Source organism: Xenopus tropicalis, chromosome 3 (genome assembly GCF_000004195.4).
Source record: "Xenopus tropicalis strain Nigerian chromosome 3, UCB_Xtro_10.0, whole genome shotgun sequence".
NCBI lineage: Eukaryota > Metazoa > Chordata > Amphibia > Anura > Pipidae > Xenopus > Xenopus tropicalis.
In genome coordinates, this window is record NC_030679.2 from 89,517,004 (window position 1) to 89,534,092 (window position 17,089).

Consider the following 17,089-nt stretch of genomic DNA (forward strand, 5'->3'; position numbering starts at 1 on the left):
ACCTCAGTGCATAAGTGCCTGGTGTATATATACAAAGTCCTTGAGAAAGATCATGGTGCAGTGACTGAAATGTTGGACCTTGATTATGAGTGATTATATGATTAAATAAATATTTTTGATTAATTTTCCAAAGACCCTATATATTGAGACCTGTCCCTAAGCTCAAGCAACTTGACAGCAGCACAGAGCGTATGATGTGAAAAGAAGAGCTGCTGGGGTTGTATATCCATATACAGTGCTGTCCAAGTTCTGTGGTACAGAGGGCCGGAGTTTTTCTAACCTACATGGTGGAGGGACGATAATAGAAGTCAGTTTTGAACATTCCCTTTTTTTTTTTTTTTTTTAAACCACACCCACTTCATGTTATCACAAAAGCTTTTAAGACCATACCCACACTAATGGTGGTAGCGCAGCAAAAACCCAAATTGTTGGTGCTCACTGTAAGGATATTCCCCCTTCATTCATATGTAAAATAATTATATTAAGTAATATTAAGACATACCCTTAAATCCATATGCCTCCTCCTCCTCTGCAGCACAGCAACCCCCAGCATATAATTACACACCTTAGGGACCATATAATGACTATTTCCAAATGCAGAACAAACCTCTGCCAGGTTCACCTCCCACAGGCAGCATAGGGCATGCAGAGTATGGCACACACAGGCAGCATAGGGCATAGTATGGCACATACAGACATACAGTCTGAGGTGTGAACAATGTGGGTGCTTACAGTCTGAACCTGAGGTATGAACAATGCAGGGAATAAAAGGTATGAATTGTACAGGGGATTACATGTTTAAACAATACAGGGGATTACATCTTGAATCTGAGGTGTGGACAATGCAGGTGGGCCGTTAATATCAGGATTGATACCATTTAAAGCTTACACAAAGGTAAGCAGTCACAACAGCCAGACAGGTGGGGGGGGCCACACAGAGGGGGTCCACGGGCTGCTAGTTGGACAGCATTGATTTAGATTATCAGCAAGCCCTTTGTTATTTTGGGCCTTAATAAATATGGCAGAGTAAAAAGGCTCTTTAACTGGTAAATGTGCTGTGAGACTCTCTGCCTTTCCAATATTACATGAGGACCGGTAAGACAAATTACATTAGCCAGCAGAGTGGGGCATGTGATACTGTTTTACTATAAACATGGCTGAGTTGGTTCCAGGTGTTTGCATGGCAGGACCCTATGGGACAGAAACTGGCTAGGAAATATATCACGCACTGTAGCACCAGTCACAGCACTTGCTAGGCACATAGATTAAAAGCCATTCATATTTTTGCTTGCTTTACCCTGACACACATTAAATTCAGGTCGTAGGATTTTAAATTGCAGAAATTCAGTATAGATGTGAAATAATCAGGAATTTCCTGAAATCGTATCAAATGTCTGGTTTTAAAACTTGTCATTGGGGTAATGCAAAATTGGTAAGAAGAGGAAAAAAGACAAATACTATATTCAGTTATAATTATTGTAATAAGAATGAAAATGATCAGCCATCCATACACCAAGACAGAAAGAACAACTTGTTACAATGTCTTTCTTTTAAGAGTTTCCCCTCTCACAGTGGCAACATTTTGGTTTGGGTGTACATGCTGGGTTACAGCAAGGTCTCAGTGAGGGATCTTTCCCTTTATTAGTCTCACTTTCTGCATATTCCATAGTTGACTCAAATCGTGCACGCTCTTCCTGTATTTTATTGAGTAAAGGCACAAGATCCTCAGGGACCCCTCTCTTAAATAAGTCATAGTTTTCAGCAGGATCCATACCCAGATCAAACAACAAAGGTGGATCATGGGAAGTTAGCCGTGCAGTCACGTGACAGTCAGCATCTGGGGTAGTATCACTGTGGAAAGCTCCTTTGAGGAAAATTGTAAAGAAACTAGCATTAAAACATCATCTTAGCATCACCCCCACCCCTGTCTCTGGTATAGAAAGGGTTACATAATTTTCGAAAGACACTGTACAGAAATGATAGAGAGCTGTATGTCTTTGCTCACCTTGTGTGTAAAAGTGTGCCTTGTAGTTCCCCATTCTTAAAGCAAAGATGCCTCGGCTTGGGTCAATAGAGGGGGGGTAATAATAAAACATATTTCGTGGACTCTGTGGTTTGGAAGAACATGGAGAGATGATCAGAAAGCGTTTAGAGTAAAATATGCAGAAATAAACATCTCATTTAATAAATAAAGAAGCAAATGAAAATTCCAAATAGAGTGTACAAACTACTATATCAAGTATGGCATTGTTCCATAAATACTGTCCATTATGATTTATGCATTTTGTATATTATTGTATATTTTATATATGTGTGTAAAGTTTGCAAACGTATAGAACTCAACAGGGCATTTATTCATTAAAATTATTATTATTATGATTTATTTAGTGGTAACGCAACATTTAGTTCCACTAGCTGTGACCTTTGTCAAGGGAAACAGAAACAAACTGTTTCTATAAGACCTGCAAGTGTTGCTGTCATTTCTTGTGTCTGTGCGCATTTATACTTTTTGTAGAGGGTAATGCTAGCTACTAACCAGGTGGTATCATTGGTACAGTTCTAATTGCCATACCTACAGTTTGGTACAGTCTCATGCTTGGGATAAGAAGTAAGGAAGACAAAACTGAATAGGAGATTTGATGATAAGAGAGCAAAAAGGATGAAATACAACTTTATTTCCAAGTTGGCATATTATAATAGTGGAGATACAGGAGTGGATAAACCCACACCATAGTTACTATTTAGACCAAAACACTTCTTTTTGTGAGTATGAGTGCAAACAGAGAATGATTTAACGGTATATGTGACACTAACTCAATCTGGAAATGGACAGCCACAGCAGTGTCAGCTTGGAAATACCGGGGAGAAAGAAATCTTGCTAAAAATGCATTCCAAAATATCTCTACGAATGATAGGACCAACTTCAAAAGCTAGTAATAGTGCAAGAGCAAATACATCAAGCCTAAATGCATGTAATTATATGATTATTATAGTTCACTGTAATTTACATCAATCCAGCATATTCTCATATGCATTACAATGAGATAATAAACATACTGCAGGAAAATGCATTAATAGTCTATTCCTCAACATTTGTTTCAGGCGTATGAATTTTCTCTCCAGAATGAATAATTTATAAATCCACTGTAACAAGTGAAAAAATATTTGACATATGTAATTTTTGTTTAATTGACTATTAATTGGCCTTAAAGTGATACTGACAGTGAAAAACTACTATGTACTAGATGTACATTAAAAATGACCTATAGGTCATGTTGATTGTTTTTTGCTGCTTTTGTAAGTAATTGTTACTTGAAACTCCTAAACCTGACTGTTTGGCCAACCTGACTGTCCCTTCTCAATCTGTCAGTTATACAGTAGCTTCTAATGCTAACGGACTCCTGCTGTACATATATGGCTGCCCCTCACAGAGGAACATAGCGATTAGATATGTAAAAGCATTGGGCAAATACTTTTATGGCAAAATTTAAATAACATGCAAAGACAATGTTATGATAGATCTAAAAAAGGGTTTAATTTCTGGCATCAGTATCTCTTGTGATACTACTTCCTTCAAGAAAATCCCTTGAACAAACCCATATAAGAAGGAACATAAACTAAGGAAAAAGTTCAGGGTCAAACTGGAACCATGTAATTACCCATACCCAAATTAGTGATTCGCTCTGCACATTAATTACTTCAAAAAGTTTGAGCAAAGGATATTAGAATGAATGTACAGCAAAGCGAATGGATATTATGCTCTAAATTAAAGTAACAAAGTAATATGTTTCAGCCTGTAAATATACAAGTCAGTGTACTCACTGAGTGTCCATCAAATAGGAGTTTGCTTAAGTCATAGCCATCAAGAGTAACATTGGGCAGGGGAGCTCCTGTAAGGGCTGCTATTGTTGGGAGTATATCCAGTATGCTGGCTATCTCTGATGTTACACCTAAAACACAAACAGAGTTAGGAAGAAAAGGGGGCACATATCTTTCCTGCTAAAGGGTTTTAGTTGCCTTGGGCTGGTACAGAAGCACAAAACATAATTTACTCCATTTCTAGCCTGCGTCTTTAGTTAAGCTTTAGTTCTCCTTTAAGAAAAAACCCTGACTTAAAAGAATGATGTCACAAAATGCATTTTTTAACTAATCCCATTTAGTTTTGTGCAGTGTCCTCACATTTTCTGTTTAGTACAGGTATGGGACATGTTATCCATAATACTTAGGTTATCTGGATAAGGAGTAATTTGGATCTCCATACCTTAAATCTACTAAACAATCATTAAATAAACCCAGTAGGATTATTCTGCCTCCAATAGGGAGGCTCATGTACAAGGTACTATTTTATTATTACAGAGAAAAAGGAAATCATTTTTTAAAGCTGAATAATTTGATTATAATAAAGTCTATGGGAAATGGTCTTCCCATACTTCAGAGATTTCCAGATAATAGATCATATACCAGTAATATGTTTTTATACTTTTTTAAAGTAAGGTAGTTCCTATTCTTTAAAGTTCTCATTTGCCCACTCTTATCACTAGTGGTGTTAAGCACTGTAATATCGAGAACAGTAACTATTAGCAGTACCATTAGTCCTGAGAGTATGTTGCTTTTTTCATTAAGAATTACAGGACAGTAGTGCCAATCACGACTACCAGGAAACAAGAAGTGAGGGTAATCAGCATACAGTATGTAAGTTTTTCTGGCTCTACGCTACTCGTGCAGTAGAAAGGACAGGTTCGAAAATTTCAGTTGGATAACGATAATATCTGATATCTAATATCTGTGCATGTATTGTGTAGATTGGCGGACCTACAATGAATTTCCAGGAAGTCACTTTCATACAATGTCTGTCAACTATTTGTCAACTACTTTATCCTACAATTTCAGTCTGAATGTTAGTTTTAGATTTAAGGGCTCTGGCACACGGGGAGATTAGTCGCCCGCGAACAGGGAGTTTTGTCGCGGGCGACTAATCTCCCCGTGTGCCAGAGCCCTAAATGTACAATCAATATCCAAACATTCATCAGAAGAAGACCAAAATCTGAACGTGTATGGCCAGCTTTAGTTTTAATCAGTCTACTACAAGCAAGAAAATGAAACGAAGGAGCTACAGCATGTTGTTAGTAAATTAGCCCCATATATATAAAATTATAAGTAAGTGATTGGCAGACAGTGAATGCAACTGTTCTGCTTTGGGGGGTAAAAAGAAAAAAAGTTATTTGTGTTTTTAAGGGGTCTCAATATGCTTTTATTTAAAAGCACCTTACTTAGTTTGTAGCTGGAATCCTTACCTGGTTTTATCTTCCCCTCCCAGTACATTATGGCAGGCTCTCTTAGGCCACCCTCATATGTTGTACTTTTGCCACACTTCAGATGCCCAGAGCTGCCCCCTCTCTCCTTGCGCATAGTCTCAGGCCTGCAATTAAGAAACCACACTGTGCAAATGCAATCCTACTCAACAATCCAGTCTGTCTAAAATCTGACCATGAATTGAAATACACTTCCAAATCCAGAAGGCACTAAGCTTGCCCAATAACCCATTGTAAACCAATACGATGTTTGCTTTTATATAGGTGCCCAGTAAATTCTACCTGCTGATTGATTGCTATAAGTTACTGCTCCTGGGCAAACTTAGTACCTTTATTATAATACCCCCTAAGTATCTTGCATCAATACCAGCCCATTAATAATATCAGTATCAAACAGTATCAATATCATGTTTTACATTAGCATTCATTTCTTCTTATACTGACCCATTATCAGAGGTGAAGATGATTAGAGTGTTATTTTGAATCCCACTGTCCTTCACTGTCTGCAACAGCTCCCCTACTACACCATCAAATTCCATAAGAGCATCCCCATAGCGCCCTCTCGGAGAGCGGCCTGTATACGCGGCACTGGCAAACTGTGGGTAATGAGTGTGCTGGAGAGAAAGGACATTTGATTGACATCTGAGAGAAGGACATTTGATTGAGGAAGAGATATTGTTACAGTGCAGGCAACTACTTTTTATGTAGGAGGAGGAAACTTAATACTATGTTGACTAAGGTGCACGTAGACACTACAGAGTGTTTTACTTACATGGGAGGCATAATACAGAAAGAAGGGCTTCTTGTCCTCCACCGCTCCATGAATAAAGGATTTGCTGAACTCCTGATATAGGGGTACAAGCTTTGTAAAATCAACAGGCTGCTCCAAAATGTCTTCATCCAAGAACAAAGGAAGTGGAGCCTCTCCAAGGTCACATGTTCCAAAGCAACTTATGTCTGGAGGGAAGCATATCAGATTCTGACAGGGGCCCTATGGGAAGCAAAGTAATGTCATTGTCAAACAGCCCAGTGCATAACCATACCTTCAGATCCATACCAAGTAGAGTAATGTGCATTCCCTGTTAAAGGGTAGTGTGTTCTCAATATTTTGCACTAGGTGGTGCTATTTATATAGTCAGTCACATTTTGCATGTGAAAGTCAGTCTCAGACATACAGCAGGTGCCTATAACTAACCAGACCAACCAACGCTTTAGGAACATTTCCCATTCACTTTAATTCCTGCAACTCAGTAATCAGGCTCCATATGTCCCTGAGATTATTGAACCTGACAGTACACAAGCTTCCTTTAACATAATATCCTCCTAATCACACCCTCCTGCTGATTTGGCTACTGGGCACTAGTGAGGGCTACACCCTAAATACTTATACCAAGTTTATATATTCTGTAGTAAAGCTTAGAATAATTAAAATACTGTGATGTAGTACCCTCATAAGTATTTAAAGTGCCATAATGTGTTGTATGCCAAACATTTCCAAACCAGAAAAACTAAAATATGTGGCATGCTATTAAAAAGTTGGTACACATCACGTTATTGCACTTAACACTGTTAAATATGTAATGGGATACAGAACTACAGTATGTTTCCGAGCTTCCCTACAGTATATACTTTTGATCACAATTGCTGAATAAAGTATTTGTTTGATTTGGTAAACGCCCCTTTTCAACATAAGTTTAGTGGATAGGGCTTGTGCTGAAAATACCTTTTGTCTATTGTTTAATTAGGAAATTGTTATGGTTTCTGTTATTTCTGACAACACCAAGAATATAAAGCCAGTTTAACAATACCACTTCCTGTCACATTCAAACCTCAAAGAACTTCAAAGGAAGTGATTAAACTAATTACCAGTCCACTGAGAAGCCTCTGATAATGAGCTGCTCAAAGGCTGCTGCTTAGAAAAGAGAGGGGTTTATTGTTTAAAGGTAGATAGGAAGCACTGAACAAATGCCATGTTTATAAAAGACGGGAAGGTTCAGTGAACATAGCCCAACTTTTAAATAATGGTTAAAAATAGGAAAATATGGATTTTTGAAAATTAAAACGACAGGCAGATTGTAATGTGCTCATTTTTAGCAAAGGTCTTTTTAGGTGTATGCTGGTGTATCCTTTTAATGATCCCAGAAGAACGAAGGCTGAAACAAGTCCATTTAGCAGGAACTGCCACCAGTTAAGTCTTGCCCACAAGCCTTTTTGGTGAACTGGGTTTTAATGGCACAATTACCTACATGGTCATTACAAAAGTGAGATCTCAGAATGCTCTGTGGACATTCCTTAGATATGACGGATAGAGTGGCAGAGAGACCAAGGCATCCTCTGCAGCTAGGGCTGGTGAAAGCACTTGGGCTAAAGTGAGCTCAGAGAAGGAAGGGTGGGCAGGGGTCTAAAAACATCAGCCATTCTTTGTAGCTAGGGCAACTATTGTAAAACAGTATGTAAGGGATTCACACAACCCTTCATGCAAAAAAATCATCTAAATCACAATATGTATGAATAAATCCCACGCTTAATTTTACAGTATAGTGCACAAATAAAAACATTTTATATACATCAGCTCTCTTAAGCAAATCACTTAACAAACAAGTGCTAATAGTGAATGATGCTAGAAAAAAACTAGGTGTTCTTTTCTATATAGACTTTCTGCTTAGGCCTAGGCCAAGAATTCTTAAAATTCTTCTAAAATGCAGAACAGTATCTGCTGGTTAAGATATTTTCCTACAGTAAGAGGCTGCAATGCAGTAAGCAATCTCTGATGTAAGGTTGTTATTTCTATCAAGACTTTCTCTCTGCTGTAAATGATGTATTAGATGGGATTCACAATTACCATTTCTACTTGTTGGTCCATATTTGAAGGTCCTTCAAGGTCCTTGTCCATTTGTTCTCCTAATTAATGTAAATAAGCATTTTATAAGCATCTAACACCTCTATCAATGTATTTCTCATGTTCTAGGGCAATGAAAGTTCAGACTCGTTGGGGTTAAAGTCCCCTTTGTGGTCCAGTAACAGTTCAAGTCAACCCTTGCCTTATAACAAGGATAAAGGTATATAAAACATGGTCATATCAGTCAGACAGCTATTCCAAGAATATTTTGTACAGACAACAGGTGTCTTTCCCAGATCTCACTTTAATTTGTGTTTAGGCTGTACTTTAAATATCAATAAATATCAATAACCATTTCTTACTAAACATACTCCTATATGCATTGAGACTGACCCCCCCCCCACACACACTGCTCTGCGCCCCCATAGGGCTGCCAGCAACATGGCTTGTCAGCTATGTACTGTATTTCAATATTCTAATAACTGTGGCCTCAAAAAATCACTCTTCTGCTAGATGTTTATTTTGAAATAAGCGCAAAGTAAATCATGATCATGTAAATGTCAAATTGCTTATTCTTTATAAATGTACCTGGTCATGGGAAAAGGGTGACCCAAGAAAGTGATGAAATCCCTGCCTTGTAGGTAAGTAGGTTCCATTCATCCCCATTCCTAGATGCCACTTGCCCACAGTGGCTGTTAGATAACCTCGAGACTGCAGAATCTCAGCCAGTGTCACCTCATTTAGTGGAAGACCACCTAGTGAGGTGGGATAAAATACACCAGGGTATACCCCAGTGCGTGTCTGATAACGGCCTGTCAGAAGGCTGGCTCTAAAAGAGAAGGCAAGGAATAATTGGTAAAAACAATTAGTATTACCTCATGATATTTACAATATAGATCTTACTATACTCATTTTAATGTAGCTAGGGGTCCTATTTATTAATGGAGCCTTCGGTACCTTTGGTATTCCTGTACCTAGCTTTGCTGGCTGACTGGATGGTTTACACAGATGTAGTAGAGAATTGCTGGATTGAGTTTACTGTTTGAAAGTATTCTTCTATCATTGTGTACCTGGATGGGGAGCAAACAGCTCCTGTGGTGTAGAAGTCTGTAAATCTCAGTCCTTGCGCTGCCATCTTATCCAAGTTAGGGGTGAGAGAGGATGGATGTCCATAGCATCCCAAGTCACCATAACCCATGTCATCTGCTAAGATAAGTATGATGTTTGGGGGATCAGCACTCACTTGGGGAAGGATGAACCCCAGCCAGAGCAGATACCAAAATGCCATGGGTGGACTGGATTTCCTTTTTTGTTTTGGTTGGTATTGCTGAAGGCTGTCTCTCAGGGAGCTCCAGGTCTATGTGTGTTTGTTTCAGAGCTGTAGTTTAACCTTACTCCTGGGACTATCAGAGGTACTTAGAACCCTGGTCAGTGATATAACACAAGCCAATCCCTTCTTCATGCAGGGAGCAAAGTGCGGCAGTACAAGTTGGGGCATTGAACTGAAACAGCGGACAAAATGAATTACATTGTTTCAGATGAAATACAGTAAAAGTGATAGCAGAAGTGACTTCTGAGATTTCAGTGTCCAATACCTGATGCTGCTGAGCTGAATCTGCAGGTTTCAAGCTGTTGTTGAAGCATTTCCAGTCAGCTTCCATCACACCCATCAGCCTATCTGATACTGAACTAACAAAGTTCATGTGAAGTTGAATGATATTCCAAATTATAATTCAAAGTTATAAATAATAAAAGTCATAAATAAGTTATAAATAATCCAATAAATGTGTGTCTGTGCAATAAAGTGGGTCAATATCTTCTTGCAGGTAGGAGGAATGCAGAGAATCAGAAGAACTTTCATTGAAATGTTATAAAGAAGTATCAGAAAGCCATGCCTTGATAATTATTGCTCACCAACTATAATAAATGTGGCTGGAACTCAGAAAGAATTGGACCCTACTCATTGTTGGTATATGCCCTAAGCAAAAATCACAAGGGTGGTCTCCTGGTGTATGAGGCCCCATGAGATGAATGCACATTAGTTTCCTGCTCTTACTTGCCCACCTATTGTGGCTGCAGAAGGTGGCTGGCATGGCAGGTAGCCCATATGTTGGCTGACAGGTATTTATAGAAAAAGGGTGGTCTTACATAAAATGTTAGTTTGTATTGTCAATTTTACTGACAATGTTCTGCAACCCAAGTGGCAATGGAAAAACACTGTCAGCCCCCCTTCCCAACAGAAAATATGTCTGGGCAAAACCGACCCAACACCATGTTTACCCACCCAACATCTGTTTGTAGTGGACAGGGGTGGCCCCTTTTTCCCCCAGGTGCCTGCTGTGTATGGTAGTTAAGCAGTGCTAATTGGTTATAATTTGGTTATAATTCTTGGTAACAATATGTCTTGGTAACAATCTTAATATATGCTTATAATGAAGCATCTCAACCTGGTTTTCTGTTTTTCTTGGCTGATGGGAAGACACTGCATAAGTATGGGTTTATGGATAAGAAAGCCGCACCTTGATACTGTCATAGTCAATGAGGGGGAAATAAATCATTTTGTTCAACACAGGCCACAATGTTGTTGGTCATTTATTCTAACCAATTCTCATCCTATGTGGTTTTGTCTTTTTCACAATAGGGAACACTCCAACTGCTCCCACCAGCTTTTCAGCAGATCCCAGAACCATTAAAAGTCAGCCATATGTCATAATATAACCTTGGATACTATAGATCTTTCAGGCCATCCTATACATTTTGGAGGCCTAAATACTAGTTTTCATCCCAGTGTTTGTCCATATTGATGTCATTAATGCATCTGGTGTCTGGGGGATAATCATTTTGCACCCTTGCTTTATCCAAGATATAATAACAGAAAAATTCTGCTGCTTTCCCAGTATTTCCACACAACCTTTTGGCTAAAACCTGCAGTTCAAAGCAAAAATGTTAAACAGTCAATGGATATACTGTATGTATGTGTGTATATAGCACTACTAGTGTACATAGCACTGTACAGCAGAGCAGTCATTAATAGAACAAATAGGGGTCAATACAATACAGCAGATGTTCTGCAGTCAGTGAATGTGTGTATTGGTAGTGTGATGGGAGTAGTTCATGGCAGCAGGTGTTATGACATTAATGAATTTGATGTTTGAGTGAGGCACTAGACTTTAAAGAAGAAAATGTTATGCGGTCTATGTTAGCAATCTATGAGTGAGGTGCTGGGAATCATTATAGTTTGGAGAAGGTGCTATTCAGCAACTGATCTTTGACTGAGGTGTTGAGAGATGCAGTCTTGGGGGCAGATTTATCAAGATGTGAGTTCAGAGCTTATTACATAAAAACATACCCACATTCTATTTATTCCTATGGGATTTTAAGAATTGTATTTATCAATGTGTGAAAGTTAGAACTCACTTTTTGATAAATACACTTCTAAAAACCCCATAGGAATGAATAGAACATGTGTGAGTTTTTATGTATTAAGCTCTGAGCTCACATCTTGATAAATCTGCCCCTTGGAGTTGAAGTTCAATCCTTACTGTATTATGCAGTGAGTGGGTGTGATCTTTATGTGAGCTGCTGGGAGTTGTTATAGTTCCAAGCTGCAGGTGTTATACAATAAAGGGATGTGATCTTGGGAGTTGCATTACAAAGCAGCTGCTGTTATACAGTTAGGGGTGTATTTATAAACATTGGAGACAAACATCACTGGTGGTGTTGCCCATAGCAACTAATCAATCTGTGCTTTTGTTTTCTAACTTGATGTTGACTGTTCAAATTTAATTGCTGATTGGTTGCTATGGACCACTTCAGCTGTGATGTTTGTCTCCAATGTTAATAAATACACCCCTTAATGTGTGTAAGGGCTTATTTATATCCACAAGGGCAGTTGTAGTACCTGAAATTTTCCTGTAGTCTTTTGCATGCAAACACCACATTTAAAGGCACTTGCATCAAAATGTACTCCATGAACTTCCATATTGTTGCTTGGCCCTTTCTGCCTTCTGTTCCAATTCAAATGTTGTTGTGTCCATTGATGCAAGAGAACCCTGGAACTATAGCCACTTCCTGACCAGGTGTAGGTATAGGCCCAGCACACTTTGCACCTAAAATATCAGGTGCAGACGTCACAAGAGTGCTGAACACTGGTAATCATGCGCAACTGTGCCCAATATGCAGAGAAATATACCCGCAGTTGCATTAATTTTGCAGAATCGGTTGCAATTGCGGTTGGTGCAGCACACTTATGCCAAGTGCATCACCTCGTTGTGATTGCAATGCTGCTGGCATTCTGGTAAAAAATGCTGCATTGTGGGGAAAGAAGGCAACTGAGCTTAAAATTGCACTTCGATCACTGCAGTGGCGGACGCATCAATGTGCTCATTGAGCTTTAGGGAGTTGTCATAGTTCAAGGCAACAGGTGTCATGGAGTGAATGTGATCTTTTAGTGAGGTTCTGGAAGTTGTAGTTCATAGCAGCAAGTATTATGCTCTGAATGCATATGTGTTGAGTGAGGGACTGGGAGTTGCAGAATTCTTGCACCTAAAGAATCACATTGATGCATCATTTTGACACTAAAAAGCAATGATGCAATTCTCCACTCCAACTATTTTAGCACAATTGTACACATTTTGACGTGCCAGGCACATCTGCCCCTCGCTGCCACAATTACACTGGAATTATAGGGGCAAATGCAGCATTCTGGGTAAAAGGAATGCAATAAAAATTGAAATTTGCATACTGCACTTGTAATTGTTAATGATTATGTAGGTGTTACCCTCCTATATACCTGTATATATTATATTTTCTCTATTAATAACATTGGCATCAGGTATTTCTCTAACAATGGTTAGACAGCGCTTTATATGAAAACCCTTAAATAGGTTTTACAAGATAGGTATTCAGGGCTAACAGCAGGATGATGTTTTATTTATGAGTTTGTATTGGTTCCTTACTTACACATTACAGTAAAATGCACATTGGAGTATTGCTTTATTACAGGATGATATGCATTTCATTATATTGTATTCATTTATTGTTACACTGAATGTTGTGAATCAAGAGCAATTAGGGGGTGCAATAATATGAATGGTAAAGGAGAAATTATAATTAATTATGTAGTGTGAGTATAGTGTGACTTTTAATTGAGCCTCTGACAGGATTGTTATTTAGTGTTTTGGTATAGCAAGAAGTATGGCACCTTCTGGGAGATGCTGTTCAAGTCAGTGGTAGGGGAATGACATGAGCCATATGTCTAGATAACCTGAACTGAATTTACACTGAGAATAATGTTGCAAATTGTGGATTAGCAATAGCCACAAGCTGAAGATCATTGCTCTTGCCTTTGTTTAATGTAGGAACCCTAATTTAATGCTGAGAGTCAGCTACAGTCAAGGATGTATGTAAGATAGATGTGTGTCATTAAATATGCCATGTAGCATATGATCACTAACCAATGAGGGTCAGTCTTTGCTACCACTACTGCCTTAAGCATGGTCAGTGTGCTGCATGGAGTGAGTTACAGAAAATGGAAAGGAGCAGGCTTTATTGCATTGCACATTTATGTTTGCATATAAACACACTATACACATCCACATATAGTACATACATGTATTGTGAAATGTTGTACAATGTTGACTGTCCTAATGAACTATGCATAGTTCAGTGACAGCTCTCTTCCTCTGTTTAATTTCTTTGGTCTTTAATATGTTAATAATGCCTTACTGATGCGCCTATAAAGCATGACTAAATGCACTAGCCATGGGGTCACAACAGACATAGATGTGTAGGTTTAAGTGACTTCAGCTGCAAGCAAATATACCAAATGTTCATTAGCGTATTATGTACAGTGCCTTCCCCTTCTCTTTCCTGTTTTGTGCATGCAGGCAGCAGTGGGAACCCTAGAGTGGGCAGTGTATACAATGGTATTATTATTATTATTATGATAAAGGCTTACTGTTAATTGTTCATGGAGTTCATGATGCAAATACATTCTTTTTTTTTTTATAGAAAAAGACTGTTTTAAGCTATTTTCAGTGTGCAGCTAAATTGGTTTACTGAATGCAAACTATATTTTTAATATGAGTCCCTTAGACACATCTCAAAGGCTGTGCAACGTTTATTTAAAAAAAGGTGAAGTTAAAGAAAACGTTTATTAATATTTATGCTCATATGAAATAGGCCATACATTACCATGTTTAAATTAACTATGCTAAAATCTTTTCTACAGATGTTTACAAGCTTATTTTTAACAAATCGCATATTATAGCAAATGTAAAGGCCAAAAAGTTGTATTGGCTACTAACTGTCAGTAGACAAAAAAAAATAAACCATCGGTCGCACGAAAGATCATTCCAACCCTCCACTGACGTTCAGGGCTGAATCATCAGATATGGAGGTAGAAACAATAGGATTTCTACCTCCTTCTGCCGATTCAGCCCTGAACATAGATTTTGCTCTGTGCCATCAAAATCTTTTAACCCGCCTGATCGGAAAGTCGTCCAATATCTGCAGCCGTCTGTGATATCGGTCGCCTCGCTGAGTTGCCATACACGCAATGAGGTTTCGTACAATATTATCGGTGTGTATGGCCAGCTTTACATGGGAGCAGGTGAAACAATAGGTTACCTGAAAGCAGTTCTAATGTGTAGCGCTGGATTCTTCTGAAAGCTCAGACTCAGGCACAATGCACTGACATGGCTGCCTACACACCAATATTACAGCTAAAGTAATACATTTGTTGGTTCAAGAATAACATTTTAAATGGTATAGTAAATTATTTGCTATGTAAACAGTGTAATTTAGAAATTAAATGTACAACATAAAAATTATTACAGGATCCTTTTAAGCTTTAAAGAAAATCAAACTCTATAGGTCTACTCCAAAGCTTTGAATAGCCCAGTACAGTAAGTGACAACAACATGTTAAAGCATAACATGATACTGACTGTAAAAAACTACTCTTCAAAATATTAATGTATATTAAAAGTTGCCTATAGGTAATGCTGATAGTTTTTTTGCTGATAGGGCTGCTTTTGTAAGTAAAGTTTGATAACCTGACTGTCCCTTCTCAACCTGTCAGTTATAGCTTCTAAGGCTAATGGACTCTGAAGGGTTAACATATGTATAGCAGCCCCCCACAGAGGAACATGGGGTATCAAATGGGTAATGTAAAACCATCAGGCAAATACTTTTACAGTGAAAATCTAAAGCTCATGCAAAGACAATGTAAAAAACGTTTAAATTCTGGTGTTAGTATCCCTTTAAGGTTGCTGTCTCCTCCATATTTAAGGGGTAGAATTCCTTCTTCCTGCTTATTGATCAAATGGTATGAGCTTTATTCATATGCATTTTGCTTTTCCTAGCATCAGAGTCCCAAATGCTTATATATTGATTGTACACCCAAAAAAATCTTGCATAAGGAAAGAAAATGTAATTGTAATCAACTTTCCACAAAAATCCCCAGATGTTTTTCAATTAAGGATACCCCAACACACTACCATTTAGTGTATAACTCATGTTTATATTATTTCTACCAAAATGCATAAATTTTCACTTTTCAAACACTGAACCTCAATTTCCATTTTGCTGCCCATTTTTTGCAATTTTTTTCCTGCATGGAACTAGTTTTGCACAAGTTTAGTGATACATTTTCAGTATCAGGCGTCCAAAGCAGGCCCCCTCTCTCCGCCACATCCACAGCCTTCACTTACTCTTCACACCTTCCCCATGACTTGCATGCCAAGTCCCGTTTCGCTATATTGGTGAGTGGGAAGATTTGTTGCACCAACTTAGATAAGGGCATTTAGCCCAAAGTTAAACCAGCATCATATATTCATAATTGCCTACAAGATCAGAGGTTTTTTCAATGCCTGTTCTCTGCATTTGGTATCCGATCTGTTTATTAAACCCACTATATTTCCTTAGTGGAGTTTGCCATTGCTCTGCTACTTTTGCCTAATATTTTAGTGCTGCTGGAGCTCCCTATTTTAAGAATCTAATACTCAATACTGTTTGCAGGTTTTCAATCCTGATTTGGACTTCACCAGTGTCTGCCTTCCCATGCTCTGAGCTATAGAGGATCCTTATTCCCCCATTGCCCTGTTGTGTATACTGCCAGGGCAATCACCTGTCTCACAATTAGAAACTCCCACGAGTGAAAAAAATCATCCAATCATGTTTTCATAACCCCCTTCCCAACTAGGGTGCACTGTTGTAGGACACCATCTGGGTAGAATCCCAATTTTACCCTGCAGAAGCCTGCTGAGTGTCTAGGTTACCTCTGCTTGGTAAGGAACTGGTCTAGACCTAGATTATGGAGGTGCAAAAATTTGCACCACGTTGTAATTAGTATGCATATGTGTGCAATTATGTGCATTATCTTTCTTAACACTAGTGCCTTTATATGACTACTGTATAGTCTGCAGCTAATATGCACCTGTTATGTGCTGCTGTGTCTTTAATAAGCACCGCTGAAATTTTTTAAAATTTTAATGTGCATATCATAGTGACTGATTGACCTATGCAACTGCATACTTATATGTATTAGTACTGGAATTACTTTTTTGATAATTTGAGCAAATTAGATCATTTGTTTTGTTAGCGCACTGTAATTTGCATTCACTTAAAGCAGTTAAATGGTTGTCTTAACTGAGAGAGTCATGTGGAAGGAGTATCGAATGATAGAAATTCCAGCACACAGTCAATACAGTTCAATTTGCTGCTGGGTCTGTAGGGATTACTGCAAGTCAGTTGGGAGATATCACATTTATGCAGTTATTATGCCTCCTGTTGAGGATTAGTTTGGGTCTGTTTGTGATCCTACTACAAAGTGATTGCAGAATATAGAAAACCTCTGACACAATTGGACTTATTCTAAAACATCTGGTAATAAACTAGTTTAGCTGCAGACAACCTCAATTTATATTTGTGTATTG

At 38.3% G+C, this 17,089-nt stretch overlaps 1 protein-coding gene across 1 annotated transcript; it reads right to left on the reverse strand.

Annotated features, from left to right (window-relative positions):
* Positions 1-1,468: 1,468 nt before the first annotated feature.
* Positions 1,469-9,533, reverse strand: arsa.2 (arylsulfatase A, gene 2). The gene is made up of 8 exons (XM_002941833.4): positions 9,222-9,533; positions 8,740-8,980; positions 6,085-6,303; positions 5,757-5,926; positions 5,295-5,419; positions 3,823-3,950; positions 2,006-2,108; positions 1,469-1,864 (listed from the first exon to the last, which is right to left on the reverse strand). Exons 1-8 carry the CDS (start codon positions 9,437-9,439, stop codon positions 1,551-1,553), a joined length of 1,518 nt encoding a protein of 505 aa, XP_002941879.1. The 5' UTR covers positions 9,440-9,533; the 3' UTR covers positions 1,469-1,550.
* Positions 9,534-17,089: the final 7,556 nt, after the last annotated feature.